Source organism: Bos grunniens, chromosome 18 (genome assembly GCF_055505025.1).
Source record: "Bos grunniens cultivar Pamir isolate PY7600 chromosome 18, Bosgru_T2T1.0, whole genome shotgun sequence".
NCBI classification, from domain to species: Eukaryota; Metazoa; Chordata; class Mammalia; order Artiodactyla; family Bovidae; genus Bos; species Bos grunniens.
In genome coordinates this window covers 13,054,402-13,070,245 of record NC_141182.1, presented here as the reverse complement: position 1 = coordinate 13,070,245, position 15,844 = coordinate 13,054,402, and the positions used below count along the sequence as shown (strand labels likewise).

The 15,844-nt window shown below is 55.6% G+C and overlaps 1 protein-coding gene across 8 annotated transcripts in view; it reads left to right on the top strand.

Moving 5' to 3' along the window:
- The window catches only part of FBXO31 (F-box protein 31), a 36,548-nt gene extending 25,005 nt beyond the window's left edge, over positions 1-11,543 (top strand). For 4 of the 8 annotated variants that reach the window (XM_086350258.1, XM_086350257.1, XM_086350255.1 and 1 more), the window contains 6 exons: positions 371-538; positions 1,097-1,171; positions 5,562-5,671; positions 6,758-6,911; positions 7,784-8,145; positions 9,403-11,543. In XM_086350258.1, the coding sequence (XP_086206384.1) occupies positions 371-538; positions 1,097-1,171; positions 5,562-5,671; positions 6,758-6,911; positions 7,784-8,145; positions 9,403-9,625 (1,092 nt within the window). In that variant the 3' untranslated portion in view covers positions 9,626-11,543. Of the gene's footprint in view, positions 1-370; positions 539-1,096; positions 1,172-5,561; positions 5,672-6,757; positions 6,912-7,639; positions 8,146-9,402 lie in introns of all 8 variants that reach the window. The other 4 variants (XM_086350256.1, XM_086350254.1, XM_086350253.1 and 1 more) reach the window with 1 other exon arrangement.
- Positions 11,544-15,844: the final 4,301 nt, after the last annotated feature.

Below are 15,844 nucleotides of genomic sequence, written 5' to 3'. Positions count from 1 at the left end.
CTATTTCTTTGCATTGATCGCTGAGGAAGGCTTTCTTATCTCTCCTTGCTGTTCTTTGGAACTCTGCATTCAGATGCTTATATCTCTCCTTTTCTCCTTTGCTTTTCACTTCTCTTCTTTTCACAGCTATTTGTAAGGCCTCTCCAGACAGCCATTTTGCTCTTTCGCATTTCTTTTCCATGGGGATGGTCTTGATCCCTGTCTCCTGTACAGTGTCACGAACCTCAGTCCATAGTTCATCAGGCACTCTATCAGATCTAGTCCCTTAAATCTATTTCTCACTTCCACTGTATAGTCATAAGGGGGGTTAGGGTGGGGATACTGTGCCTCACCCACCCCCACCCTCACCCTCGTGTGGACCTGCGTGCAGGTGGATGGCTTGTTCATCATTGGCTGGATGTACCTGCCGCCCCACGACCCTCACGTGGACGACCCCATGCGGTTCAAGCCCCTGTTCCGAATCCACCTGATGGAGAGGAAGTCGGCCACGGTGGAGTGCATGTACGGCCACAGAGGGCCCCACAACGGCCATGTCCAGGTGAGGCCAGGGCTCCTCGATGCTCCCCGGGGCCCAGTGCCAGCTGCCTGCCAGGGTCTTCCCAGCAGCGCCCCCAACCCGGGCTGGTCAGCAGGAGTGGGGATTCAGGCTTGGCCCAGTCCTTCTGGGTGCTGTTGACGATGCTACCCTGCTTCAGAGATTCACTGGCTGGAGCCATCCCTGCTTCTGCCTCCACTTAGAACCATGTGTCCTTCTAAGCGAGGTTCTTTTCTCCTCCTTTGGAAGGGTGTCTGCTTGGAATAAGACATTTTACTCTCGGGTGTGGGCCTGGCAGATAGCCACCCGCGAGCGAGTTAGCGAGCGGGCATCCTCGCTGCCTCAGTAGGAGAGTGCGGCTCTAGGACACCCCCTGGGAGCAGCGATGCCACCTGCGCTCAGGGGATCCCCAGTGCCCTTCTAGGACCACCTGCCATCTGGCGGCCTCTGGGGCCCCCAGATGATGGGGGGCATGGGAGCGGGAGGGCCTGGTGCACCCCTGCTCTGATGGGGCCGCCGGGGCTCACTGGTGACCCTCTCTCCGTCTTACGGACACTCAAGATCGTGAAGAAGGACGAGTTCTCCACCAAGTGCAACCAGACGGACCACCACAGGATGTCTGGCGGGCGGCAGGAGGTGAGGCCAACCCTGCTGTCCCGGGGAGTGACATGAGGGTGGACATGTGAAGGGAGGCCGCCTCCTGGCCTCATCCTCACGGTGTGGATGTGTGTGCCGGGCTGAGGATAAACACGCTGAGTAGAGGTGGCTCTCTGACTGCTTCTCCATCGCCTCTTTGACAAGAGGCCCGAGGGCTGCGGGGTCTCATTGCAGGTGTGAGTTGCAGGGAGACCAGAGGCTTTATCAGGGCGAACCCCTTAGAGCCAGAGGCTGGGCTGCCTGAGGTGCTGGGGGGTCCGCCCCAGAGTCCTGGGGTGGGGAGCTCACCACCTGGCCCATGGTCACTCGGCCCGTCTCAGCTGCCCGGGGTGTCTCTGCTGGCTCCTTGTGCTCCATCTCTCCACCTCTCTTTGTCTCTCCCTCCAAGTAGAGAGTTAGAGGATAGGGTTCTTTTGTGGATTCACTTGTCAGCTGAGACATCCCCACTCTTAGCTGTCTTGCTGACCTAGAGAGTGGCTTCAGGCTCCAGGGGGAGAGGAATCCTGATGGCTCTGAAGATAAGATGAAAGCCTGAGCCACCCTGTGCTCTGATGGTTGATAATCACGTAAAATTCTGGACCACAGTGGTGCTTCCCAAGGGAGTAGAGGACTCCTGGTGGCCTCAGAGGGCTGGAGGGTAAACTTATCACTGTGCTTATCACTGTCTCCAGGCCGAGACCTGCCCTCGGCTCTGAGCCCCTGGCTCCTGCTGGCTCTCACCCCTCCCTCTGCTCAGGGAGGAAGCCCCACCCCAGCCCTTCTCTGCCCTCATCAATGCCCAAAGCCCGCTGTGCATAAACTGCATCCTGAGGCTTGCCAACACCCCGCCCCCACCTCCACCTCCCCACGCTCTGGGTTACATACCAGCTTTGTGCCACTTCCAAGGCCACGTCCAGACTGTCTTGGCCTTCTTGGGACTGGGGTGTTGCGCTTGCTCCTTACCTGTCCCTCTTGAAGCTGCAGCCTCATCTCTGGGGCCCCAAAGGGCAGTGCAGGGCTTTGTCCGCCCAGACCCCAGCTGTGTGCCTGTTGTCTAACTCCCACTGCGGACGGTGCCTGCTTTCTTCCTGGGTGGGATGGCGAGGCTGAGCCACCATACCCACCCCCATCTGTCCAGACCCCGCGGCCTGAGGCTTCTGGAAATCGGGGGTTGGGGGGAGCTGTGAGGAGGAGCAGGGATGGCAAAGGGAGGAGAGGGTGGCGGGTCCCACCCGCGGCGTGCAAAAAGCCTGTGGCGCTGGACGCTCTCAGTTACACACACTCAGTTGCTTTTATTTGCTTTCCTTTGTCTTATATACTTTCTCACTACCTTCCCAAAATGATGCTTCCTGAACTGTCACCATCAGATGCAGAATGCTCAGAATCCAGAGGGAGAAGAGTGCTGAGACGGCCCCACCAGGGTGGCCTCCGCAAGTCCACTCTCCATCATCCCTTGTTTTCCTCGGCCTTTTGTGGTGTCACTGTGGTCGATAATTTAGATAGTTTTTCTGTTTTTTTCTTTTTTGTTTTTTAGCTTAACTGGTATTCCAGAAACATTTCCCAGTCTCATCAGTATTATTTACAAGCTTTTTTTTTTGGCTGTGCTGTGTCAATTGCAGGATCTTCGTTCCCTGACCAGGGATTGAACCCATGCCCCTTGCTTTGGAAGCACAGAGTCTTAACCACCAGATGGCCAGGGATGTCTCTGCAGACTTTAGTTTTTATGCAACATTCCATCCATCATCTTGCTTTGGTGTAACAACCGTAGGTGTGTGACTGTCCTGCAGTCGGACATGGGGTTTGTGCTCAGCTGTTCCCCTGTCATCCTTTGACCACATGCTTGAGTGACCTGCCCTCCGGGAGCCTCAGCCCTTGTCTATAAAACGGGGCCCTGAGATTGCCTGTAGTCGTGGGTGATTTGGAGCATTGAGTGGTCAATGGCTTAGAGGCAGGCCTGATTGGAGCCGCCCAAGAGAGATGCTGGGCATTATTTTTGTGACTGCTGCCTGGACTCTGCAAAAGTGGAATTGTATAACAGGGCCTGAAGGTACTCCAGATTGTACTTCAGATTGTTTTTCCACACTGTCAGTTTGCTGGTTCCTGTTTATAGCCCACCATGGCACGTGGGGCCCTCTGCCCTGCTGCACTCCTGCCAGCCCTGATTGCTGTGGCAGAGATGAGACCGGTGATGAGACCGGTGAGCATGTGGCCTTGGGTTATTAGCTTTAATTCTGTCACCTGCTAGCTGTGTGGCTCTGGAAAGTTCTGTGGACCAGGGAAGGTGTTAGCACCCAGCTCCTAGGCCGCTGTGCAGAACGAGGCGATGGTGGTGGGGTGTTGACCGTGGTGAACCAGCCCTGGATCTGTAATGGACTTCTTGTCTGGTATGTTTTCTGCCCCTGTGTTTTTCCTTGTGGATACATATCTGATGAGATAATTTCATAGTGAGCGTATCTGTTCTGAGTAATTGGGTCTGGTTGGTATTCCTAATGACTGACCTCATGTGAAGGAAATAAGATTATGACGGTTCACAAGCCAGTTTCTTGGCTCTCAGCTCAAGTCTGATTATGTGCTGTGACAGCACTGAAATCCTTGCTCGCTACATTCCCTCACCTCCATCTTCATCTGTTATTTCTCTATTTGATTTTTTTTAAGGGCCTTTCCTCCATGAGTTCAGCCACGTAAGTGGGAGGTTTTGGTTTTGATGAAGTCTAACCTGTGAGGTTTTTTCTTTTGTGGTTATTGTTTCACCTGCAGACTGCAAAGAGAGTGTTTCTCTCTGTGATTGTTTTTAGGAGTTTGGTAGCTTCACGTTACGTTTCGGTCTGTGACCTGTCTTGAATGGTTACTGTATGTGACGGGGATTGCTTCTTTGTTCCCTGTGGTTGTCGGTTTGTGCCCCATTTGTGGAAAAGAAAGACTTTTTCCCTGTTGGGTGGCTTGGATGCTGTGGTTTTAAGTCCATTCCTGAGACACACGTGGGTGTTTCTAGGCTCTCTCTGTCTTTTTTTTTTTTGGCAGTACCACATGTCTTGCAGTGTCTCAGTTCCCTGACCAGAGACTGAAGCTGGTCCATGGCAGTGAAAACCCAGAGTCCTAACCACGAGGCCACCAGTGAACTCCCTCCAGGTCTCTCCCTAGCTCTGACCTCACGCTCAGCCGCCGTCTTGGTTACTGTCGCTTTGCAGTGAGTCAGTCACGTTAGCGTGCATCCTCTAGCCTTGTTCTTTTGCACGGTTGCTCTGGATATTCCAAAGGGGTTTCAGAATCAGCTCAGCAGTTTCTCCAGAGAATCTGATGGGATTACGGCTGGCCTGGTGTTGAGTCTGTAGGTCAATTTGAGACAGTTGCTGACCTAATACTGAGTCTTTTGGTCCACAGGTGTCTCTGACCTGTGGGCCTCTTCACCCCCTTTCAGCAGCATTTTGGTCTTTTCAGAGTAGAAGTATCACCCATGCTTTATGTATTTATTCCTAAGTCTGTGTGTTTTTTGAGGCTGTTGTAAATAGGATTTTAAAACTTTCATTTTCCAATTTTGTTCTGTTAGTATATAAAAAATTCAGTTAATTATTATTTATTGACCTTGTATGTCTAACAGTTGTTTATTTCAGTCACTAGTAATTTCTATTCTTCGCCAGGGTTTGGGCAGTAACATATTAAAGCAGTTGACAGATAGTAGCCTTTTTTTTTTTTTAAGTAAATTGTTTTTGCTTTTGTTTGTAGAGCTAATTCTAGATAGTCACTGGAAACACTGTACTGAGTTAGGAGCCTGTAGCTGTGGATTAGCTATGTTGAATGTACAGAACAAAACAATGAAGTGCTAAATATCCTTCGCATAGCTTGATGCCATAATGAATTATGGGGCTTCGTGGATGCACTGTTTAAAAAGCTTTCTTTTTACAAATATACTTACTGAACATAACTAGGAAGACAGGTTTTAAAAAGGAAAGTCCGCCTACACCCTCCACCCTGCCCATCCCTGTCCTGTACTCACTGGGGGCTGCAGAAAGCAGACGTGGCCAGCACAGGCGTCCGATGTGCCTGCTCCCCCAGAAGGCCGACAACCAGGCTCAGTGTACATGCTGCCGTCTTGCGCGGAAGCAAGGCTCGCACAGCTGCCTCCCAGGCGCTCTTGATGGTGCTGTGGCCCCAGCCTCCACGAAGGACGCCCATGGTCCCTACGTGTCCTTCCAATTGAAGTTGGGAAAGTGGGGACCAGAGCCCCAGGCTCCTCAACAGGAAGGGAGGCTGGGAGCTGGGAGAACGAATGCACACAGTCCCGTTCCTCCTGCCCGGCTTCCGTCTTCATGCTGTCCACGCACCATCACAGCAGGCAGCCTCTCCGCCCCCTTGTGTCAGGGTGGTTTTGTGACCTGTGTTCTCTTGGAAGGAATTCCGCACGTGGCTAAGGGAGGAGTGGGGCCGGACGCTGGAGGACATTTTCCACGAGCACATGCAGGAGCTCATCCTGATGAAGTTCATCTACACCAGTCAGTACGAGTGAGTGCAGCCCCTGGCTGGGGGCAGGCAGTCTCTCCCTCCCAGGTGCTGTGTGCACAATCCCTCTCTTCTGGGTGCTATGAGCACAGTCCTTCTGGGTGCTATGAACACAGTGTCTCTCCTGGGTGCTCTGAACACAGTCCCTCTGGGTGCTGTGAACACAGTGCCTCTTCTGGGTCCTGTGAGCACAGTCCCTCTGGGTGCTGTGAATGCAGTGCCTCTCTTCTGGGTGCTGTGAATGCAGTGCCTCTCTTCTGGGTGCTATGAACACAGTCCCCCTGGGTGCTGTGAACACAGTGCCTCTTCTGGGTTCTGTGAACACAGTCCCTCTGGGTGCTGTGAATGCAGTGCCTCTTCTGGGTGCTGTGAACACAGACCCTCTGGGTGCTGTGAATGCAGTGCCTCTCTTCTGGGTGCTGTGAATGGAGTGCCTCTCTTCTGGGTGCTATGAAACCAGTCCCTCTGGGTGCTGTGAATGCAGTACCTCTTCTGGGTGCTGTGAACACAGTCCCTCTGGGTGCTGTGAATGCAGTGCCTCTCTTCTGGGTGCTGTGAATGCAGTCCTTCTCTTCTGGGTACTGTGAACATGGTTCCTATGGTACTTTGAGTACAGTCCTGCTCTTTCTGGTTACTATGGCCTAGAGGCCTTGTCTCCTGACCCTCCGTTTTCTGCCTGTCTGACCCCTATCACCCACCAGTTGTGTTCTCACAGGCCTGGCCTGTGTGTTAGAGCCTCATGTTCCCTTTCTCATGCCCACCTGGGCAGCCTCTTCGCCCCGTTCTCTGTCATGCTCTCTGCCCTCCGACCCTTTCCTGCTGCCTCTGTTTGGCCCCTTGGCGGCCTCAGGAGTCCCACCCTGAGTACTGGAGAAGGTGTGAGGTGTGTGGGCACCCATGCATTGGGGTGAGTGGAGCTCAGGAAGGAGGGGTGCCCCTGCTCCCACTGGCCTTGGGGGGAACCTAACGCGGCCCACCCTGTGCAGCACAGCGTGAGCCCTGTGTTCTACCCCCGCGCCCGTGGGCTGTGCCAGTCGTGCTCTCACGCTGCCCTTTCCCCCCCCTACTCCCCCACCCCCTGTCCTGCAGCAACTGCCTGACCTACCGCCGCATCTACCTCCCACCCAGCCGCCCGGATGACCTCATCAGGCCAGGCCTCTTCAAGGGCACCTATGGCAGCCACGGCCTGGAGATCGTCATGCTCAGCTTCCATGGGAAGCATGCCAGGGGCACGAAGATCACGGTGGGTCCTGGGGGCCGCCCTGCCGGGCCCAGCACCATGTGGACGCAATCACATAATCCTGGCGTAGGGCGGCTCGGGCTGCGCCCCAGCTACTCAGAACAGGCCCCAGACTGTGGCAGCACTTCCCCAGGGGTCTTGCTGGGAACTTGACATCTCGGGCCCCACCCGGACCTGCTGATTCAGGGCCCACCTTTCACATGATCCCCTGGGAATTCTGAACATTTCCAAGGCAGCCTTCCTTGCACAGCCCTTGGCTCTGGCCACACCCCAGGATTCCTGGGGAGGCAGAGAAAACCCTGATGCTGGCCCCACTCCAGAGGCTCTGACTTAATGGGGGTAGGCCGGGTGTGGGCTCCAGGAGCTCCCTGGGTGACCCTCTGCTTTAGCACTTGGGCCCCCACAGCCTGTCTGGGCCTCAGCAGCTCGGGAGCATGCCTGGAGGGCTGCTGAGCTGAGTGGGGGCCCTGGACAAAGGGCCCCTTGTCTCCTGTTCCAGGCACACAGTCTGGGCTGGCATTTCCGGCCGGCCCTGCCTGACCAGGGAGGGTTCACAGACCTCTCGAGGCTCCATCGCTTAAGCTGTCAACATAGGGTGGCTCCCACCCCAGGTCTTTGGTGTAGGGGTGCCCATGGGCTCTCCCAGGGTCACCCGTGGTATTGTCATTCCCTGTCTTCAAAGGCCTTTCACAGGAGGCTGCCTGCTCTGGGCACTGTTTTTTTTTTTTAAGGACGTATCAGATATTCCGACTGGTAAGGGGTCACTGCCAAACCAGTGGAAGGGCTCAGCAAGTGCCCTCGGCCGGAGGCAGGACTGGTGCTGGAAGCTCAGCGCGGTCTCTGAGCCTGCTGACGGCTGCACACTGGCTCCACAGGGTGACCCCAACATCCCTGCCGGGCAGCAGACAGTAGAGATTGACCTCAGGCACCGCATCCAGCTGCCTGATGCCGAGAGCCTGCACGACTTCAACGAGCTCTCCCGCGTTGTCCTGGAGGTGCGTGAGCAGGTGCGCAAGGAGCAGGAGCAGGAGCAGGAGGGCGGGCCTGAGGACGCCGAGGGCCTCGGCCAGCAGAGCCCCCAGCCCCGCGAGGAGCCGCCCGCTGAGCTGGCCCAGGCACCTGGAGACGGAGGGGCCGCGGCCGTGGCTGAGCCACCTGCCCAGTCGGGGCAGCCGTTCGTGTTGCCAGTGGGCGTGAGCTCGAGGAATGAGGACTATCCCCGGACCTGCAGGATGTGGTAAGGATCGGGGTGTGGGCTTCCGGGGTCCCTTGCCAGACCAGCACAGAGGCAGCCTGGGGTGGGGCCAACTCCACACGGAGTGGGGAGCATTGCACCGTGGGAAGCTCTGCCCACGTGTTCCAGGTCCTGGGTGGCCAGTGCTACTCCCTGGGCCCCACGCCGAGCTCCCCAAAAGGGGTTTAGGCATTGGTGCGGACTTGACAGACAAAATCTATTACATCCTCTTCATGTTAATACCGTTGTGATAAAAGAGGCTGAATATGGGTTTTCCAGAGGGAGGTGTACACAATAGCGTTCCAGTGTAACTTCACCTGCTGTGAATTTTTGAAAGTCATAAAGGAGACAGATCTCTCGTCCCTGGGAAACTTGACAACTTGCAGCATCTCGAGGCCAGCCCAGAGCCTTTGGGCAGAGCTGGCCTGGAAGCTCTGGTCCAGCCCCCGCTATGTCACCAGAGGGTCTCCACCCCAAGCTGGATGTTAGGGGCCCAGCTCGGGGGGGTGCGTGCGTTCCCTAGCCCAGCTGCAGAGCCTGTGCAGCACACATTTCTATGAGTCCAAGCTTGGTGCCCAGGAGCCATCCGAGCCGCGGGCCCTCAGGCGCAGGGCTGCAGTCCCCTCCTGCCCAGCAAAGCCTCAGTGTGGTAGGCAGAGGTGGGGTCCTAGGCATTATTCCACACACCGGGAGGGTCAGGCCAGTCCCAACTCCTTGTCATCTGTCAGAAACACTGAGTTCTTTGCAAGAAAGACATAAACGCATTAGAGCCCGAGTCTCCAAACATGGCTGTAACGGGTATTTGCAAGTTTTGCTTTTACGTGCAGATAAGTCATTGACTACATTTGAGTTGTTCACATGTGCACGTGACTATCCCGGAAACTTAGGTTTCTGTTGCCTGGGTCTGTGCCATGAAGATGTGCACTTTGGGGCAGCAATACGAGGGGGAGCTGCCTGAGACCCTCATCCTTTCGTTGGGGTAGAGAGCCGCGGTCCGCGGGGTGAGCCCAGCCATCTGGGGCGAAGCAGCAGGCCTGCTCACGCCCTCTAAGTGAACGCCAGCCTCCCGGAAGGTGCGGAGCCCACCAGCCGGACCCCGCGTATTGCCCACTGTTGGAGGATGGTGGACGTAACCCACGTGGGATCTCTGGGGGAGGGTGTTCCAGAATGTCCCGGACCACAAGGTGATGGGCCGGGGCCACCGCGTGTCTTCAACGGCCCTGCTCACCCTCTCTCCCCACACTCTTTATTTTTGTTCAGTTTCTACGGCACCGGCCTCATCGCCGGCCACGGCTTCACCAGCCCTGAGCGCACCCCCGGGGTCTTTGTCCTATTTGATGAGGACCGCTTCGGGTTCATCTGGCTGGAGCTGAAGTCCTTCAGCCTGTACAGCAGGGTCCAGGCTGCCTTCCGGAACGCAGACGCCCCGTCCCCACAGGCCTTCGAGGAGATGCTCAAGAACATCCAGTCCCTCACCTCCTGACAGTCCACCTCCCCACGGCGGGCGGCTCAGGGCTGGGAGGGCAGCAGCATGCGCTCGGGGGGACTCGGCCAACACCCGACACCCCCCTGCTCGCAGGAGCCTCTGCGCGGCCGCCCAGATGCTTTCCACGGAGCGCACGGCACACCTGCATATCCGCCAGTAGCAACAGGAGGGCTGAGCATGTCTTGAAAAAAACAACAGAACCAGAACAAACAGACCTGGAGGATGGGCCGCGGGGTGTGTAGGGACTGAACTGGAGAGACTGGCCGTTTTCTAGGGAGAACACAGTCCTCCTCCAGGGAGGGTCACTCCGCATGCACGGGGGTCTGCTGCCTCCAGCTCATGGAAGGAGTCCTGGGGGAGGCATGTTGGCTCCACCATCCCCTCTGCGGGGAGCAAGCCGGAGGGCCACAGTGGCTTCCACGCAGCCTGGGCGGGTGGGGGTGCTGTGTGCGGAATAGGAGCTCCGGGGAGACGGGGTGGGGCTCAAGACCCACTTCTCCACCTATCTGCTTGGATTTGGGACAAGTGCACGTCACTCCGATCTCAGTTTCCAAGATCAGTGAATGGGGCCGGTGATCCGGGTCATGAGGAGATGCCCACTGCAGGCCATCCGGCAGCTCGGTGGCCCTGGTCCAGCACCACCTGGCCCTGCTCCCCGCAGCACAGGGTGCCTGCCCAGCCTCTCTCAGGTTTAGAACCGAGACCTGTGCTGCAGCTGTTCTGACAGGCAGTCACTGAGCGCCCTCCCTGCTCCCCCACCCCACACTCACTGATGTGAGACCGTGAGTTGCAGCTGCCGGTCTCAGAACCAGGACAGGGCCCCTTGGAGATGACCCACGTCTGCTCCCCTGCGTGGTTTACGAGATGCCACTCTTGAAAGGGGCGGAACATTGGGAGGGGTCGTGCCGGGTGTTTGATGCCCCTCTGCAGGGGAGAGGGCAGCTTTCTGGAAGTGTCAGGGGACCAGGCCCCTCCAGCGTGGAGAACCCGGGCGCTGACCCTTCTGCTGGCGCTGTCCCCATTGTTTTGTTGACCCCTGCATTTGGGAACCCCCACGAGGCCTGATCTTGCCATCCCCTGAAGAACGGAGCCCCGTGTGCCTGGGCACAGACCTGCTGGAGTTATGCTCAGCCCTCCCTCCAGTCCTCAGAGCATCACCGCACCTGCCTGCCAGGGCCAGTGGCTCCCCGGGGTGGACAGACTCTGTTGCGACCCAGCTTCTTGTCCTCATTGGGTGGACTGCGCTGAGCCCTCACTCTGGGCGCCCCAGGGAGTGGGCAGCTCTGTGGTGCCTTCACGTAGAGCCCAACCTGAGGTGCCCCATGAAACGTGTCCTGTGTTTCCTGGTAGAATTCTTCCTGACTGGCCCTTTTCTCAAATAACTTCAGTCTCCGCTTCAGTCCATTTGGCTACTTGGGCCTTCCTTCCTTTGCTGCCCAGAAGCAACAAGCTCTGGGCATGGCCCTGAAATGCAAACTAACCCTCCCAGGACCAGGACTCTGTGGGGTCCACCCTGGGCCATCACCGGGCACCGTCAGCCGAGTCTCATCAGTGACACCACCTCACACCTCCCAGATCCTTCCAGCAGGACCCACAGTCGGGTAGGGACGTGGTTTCAGTTCCTGTATCTCTCGCAGGACTGAGCCTCAAAGCCTGTTGCCCTCCCCATCTCACAGCGCGGCTGTTCTTCTCTTGTGCCAAGCGTGGCTGTCCCCGATGGTGCAGCCACAAAGCCTTGAGGACAGTGAAAACGGAGGACAGCTGGGCGCTAGGCTGTTCCTCTCTAGGTTTCACCACTGTTTAAATAAAATCAAGAAAATGCGTGTTTTACCCAGAGCTAAGGGACTGTCTCCGTCTGAGGCCCCCAGCATTGTAAAGATGAGCATTTCTGATTAAAAACCAATCCCAAACTAAATGCTATCCTGCCTCTAGTGTCTGCCCTACGCATGGTTGCCACTAACAGTGACTAAAATAACCTTGGGCTGCTGGCCGCATTCATGTTGGCCTCCGTCTCGGGTGTCAGGTGGGGCCTGTGGGTGGCAGCGGCCTGGGTGTCGCCGGGCAGGGCAGTAGGAGTGAAGGGCGTGGGCTTGTCATCTGCCCAGAGGGCTCCTAGTCTCCCAACTGTACTTAGTTTCCAGTTCTGGAAGCCCAAGTTTCCAGTTCTGTAGGTGAGGTACGCAGACAGTGGCGGTTCTGTGCACAGACCCAGTACTGGCCGCTCCCCCTCATGGTGGATGGTCAACCGGCCCCGGAGGGGAACTTCCAACCAGTTAACTCACTGTAGGAAAGGATTCAAAAAGGCAGAGGGTGTTGTCTGAGGCTTTTGATAAAGCTGGTTCCAATGGGGATCTCTAATGACCCAGGTTAGGGGCTGGCCGTGCTCGTGTGGGGCTTGATCTGGGGGTGGCAGGTGGACCTCAGGCGTCTTTGGATGTTCCCCACGGTGGGCATCATCTTCACTGCCACTTTTGCTGCCGTGAGGTTGGGTATGGGGTGGAGGGATACCTCTCTGCATACCTGGAGGGCTCCACGCTCTGGGAGTTGATTATAAACGTGATTGGAGATTTCAGACACAGGTCATGGGGATTCTTCATGTTGGGGCTGGAGGTGTTTGGTGTGAGGCTGTGTCAAACACCCTTATTTTTTTGGCTTCGTGATGTAGGCCTGGCACTATACCCGGATCTGTTCCTCACCCTCCCCCCGTGCCTCCTGGGGCTCAGAGCTACAGCATCTAATACTGGGTGAGAACAGGTTTAGGGGCATTGTGGTGGGAGGGTTTCAATCTCCTTCCTCTGTCGGTTCAGACTGGAACCTCCCTTCCTAGCCTTGCCCTGGCCCCTCTGGGACAGTCCAGCTCACTGTGGCTGGTGCTCCAGGCCGCTGCTGCCCGGCTCCTCCCCTTGTCCCCTCTGGCCCTGACACCAGGCCTGGTGTCCCTGCTCCGTGCAGGGTACCTATGTCCCTGGCCGATGAGGAGGGTGGGAAAGCGTACGGCCGTCTTAACTAGCTACATTCCCACTGCCTGCAGAACAAGCTCAGGGGTGAAGCTCTCCTGCCTTTCTCACTGACAACTTGGAGTCGTTCCCAGACAGCCAGATCCCTTCCTCAGCCAGCCGCCCTCTTGTCTGACACTTGAGGACTGCCTTCACTTTTCAGGTTGCCTGGGCTTTCTCCCACTGCCGCTGAGAGATCTGTTTAGTGCTTGTGAGCCGAGCCGGAGTGGGTCAGAAACCTGCTCAGCCCCGTGTCATTTGGGGAGTTCCCCGAGTTCCTTGCGACTGTGGTATCTCAAGTGTGGACCGGGAGCACCTGTGACTCGGTAGCTGTGTTCTCCTGGATACTTTCATGCTTTAACTTTAAGAATCCTTATGTGAGTGTTCTCAGGTAACCCTCACCTACCTTGAGGGTAAGATGCCTCAATTCACGGAGTCCATCCCAGTGTTAACAGGATACCTTCTCTGTCTTTACTTTTGGGAGAAGATCTGCAGTGTACTTTGTACGTTCTCAGAACTATTTAGACAGAGAAGAAAGCCACATGCCGTCAGTTTGCCTGATACTGTGAATGGGAACCACATGGAGTGCTGTGTCATTTATAGCTCAGCGGCCGGCAGGCCAGCCTTCCGGGGCCCAGGGTCACCAGCAGTGACACCTGATGCTCCAGCAGAAAAGTAGCCGCCTTCTGGGTCCTTTCTGCGCCTGCAGGGAGACCTGCCAGAACACGCGAAGGGATGAGAACCCTTTGCTTTTTTTTTTTCTTTTTAGCCTAATTCTAATTTTGGTTGTGGTTTGAGATCATGAAGCCTGCTTGGAGAAGAAAAACATTCATCCTGTTTGATCTTGAAACCCCACCCCCCAAGTGATGAAGACAACAGTTGAGATGGAGGCTGTGATCACTCTCAGGCATCTGCTCGGGCTTGCCGGGTGGGGCAGGGTCAGGACCCCAGGAAGGTCTGACTTGTGACCTGGACTCAACAACCTTGGCGTGTTGTTTCTCCATAAAGCAGCTTTTGAAATCTTGTGTGCTTTGTAATTTGTTTCTTTCGGGTTATGATTCAGATGGAGCCTGGAGCCCTAAGTGACATGGGCTTTGGATGTGGGCAGGGGCCAATCACAGGAGAGTGGTTGCTGGTCGACAGAGAGGACTGGGTCACCAGTGGGGGGGTGGGGCCTCCCCAGGGGCCTGTGCTTCTCACACCCGGTCTGGATAGTTGTGATTTTCCCAGTTATGGAATAGAGTGGCGAGTGACCCTTGGGAACCCAGACAACGGTAGGCCCCTGGGTCCCTCCGTTTGGTCTGGGACCTGTACCCTCTCCCCAAGGGTAGGGTTGCAGTGGGTTCTCTTAGTCTGAAGTCTAAGTTGCCATTTCTGAGAACCGAAACGTGGGATAGATAAGGGCAGGGATGTGCTCAGCGGCTGAGTAGACAGCCAAGGAGCTCATTTATGTATTATTTTCACCTGTTTACAAGAGTAATATTCTTGTGAAAAATTCAAATAGTGTATAGAAAGTAAAACTACATCATGTTCCCATCCAGCTGGGCCTGGATTCCTGAGAAGGGTTGAGGCTGAGTTCCGCTATCCACTGGGGTCCCATCCCCGAAGGCACCGTGCTCACCCTTCCCCACTGCAGGGGGCTGCTTTGCCAGGCCTGGGGGCTTTTGCTCCCTGTAACCAGGTCCCTTTGTAGCCCCTCCTCTAGTGGGCCCTTCGGGTCACTGCATGCTGCATGACCCCAGCCAGTAAGGTGAAATCAACGAAGACACACCTCTAGGGTAAAGTTTTCAGACCTTTCCCCCAACTTTGACTTGAAAATCCATTTAAGTGATGGAAGGCTGCCTCTCAGCCTCCTTCCTGGGAGAGGAAACTTGGGGGAAGGAGGGCTGGTAGCTTGACACTATGGTGGGAATGGTTGGGCTGTCCTTTTTTATTTCTTGGCTAGGTTCTTTGAGATGTAATTTATGTAAATTTGTAGTGTAAGTACATGTCTTTAAGTTTACCAACACACAGAGCTGTGAACAGGCACCATAGTCAGGATATAGAATGTTCCATCCTCCTCAAAATCCCTGGTGCTGCCCCTTCTTAAACGACTCCTCTGTTCTCCATCCCTATTGTTTGGCCTTTGCTAGAATGTCCAATAAATGGAAATACTTAGTATGTAGCTCTTTTAACCTGGCTTCTTTCATTCATTATCATTTCCCTCCAAAGAGCCATTGTACACGTTTTCCCCCTAACACCCCCCATGAAGTTTTAATGCCACAGACATAGTTTATAGGTATAACGCATTTGTGCTTTCAAACTTTGGTGCTGGAGAAGACTCTTGCGAATCCCTTGGACAGCAAGAATATCAAACCAGTCAATCCTAAAGGAAATCAACTCTGAATATTTATTGGAAGGACTGAGCTGAAGCTGAAGCTCCAATACTTTGGCCACCTGATGAGAAGAGCCAACTCATTGGAAAAGACCCAGACGCTGGGAAAGATTGAGGGCAGGAGGAGAAAAGGGCAGCAGAGGATGAGATGGTTGGATGGCATCACCGACTCAATGGACGTGAGTTTGAGCAAACTCCGGGAGATAGTGAAGGACAGGGAGGCCTGGTGTGCTGCAGTCCATGGGGTCGCAGAGTCGGACACGACGGTGACTGAACAACAACAACAAAGCATTTGTGTGGGTCTGTGTGGGTATGGGAGCCCAGGCGGATGGCCGCATCACCATGGAATGTCTCTCCTGTTCACAGAGTTCCACAATTCTATTGGAAGGCAAGCTCCCACGGGCTGCCATGGGTGTGGGGGAAACAGTGCGGAGGCCTCTCCTAGAGGATGCTTCGGTGATCTCAGGGCGAGTGCTAGAATGGGGTACCTGGCACCTTGGGGGTGGGGGTGAGACAGTGACACAGGCAGTTGGAAATGAGAAGACTCTCCTGGCCTGGCTACCTGCCCTGGCCGTGCCATTTCATAGTGCCCCAATGACAGTGAGAGAAGGATGACAGTGGTCCTGTGTCCCCCCCAGCAGACTGCAGGAGCTCACAGTGAAGGAGGAGGAGAGGCCAAGACACTGGTGTCACAGCTGCTGAAGAGAGAAGTCTAGGTGTCACGGTTGGTGAGGTGACAATGAAGCCTGTGGGCCCACAGGAAAAGGGTAAGGTTGGGGGCAGCAGAGTTGACGGCATGCCGGTCACCAGTGTACACCTGTCACATCATACAGGGCCCTCATCTGG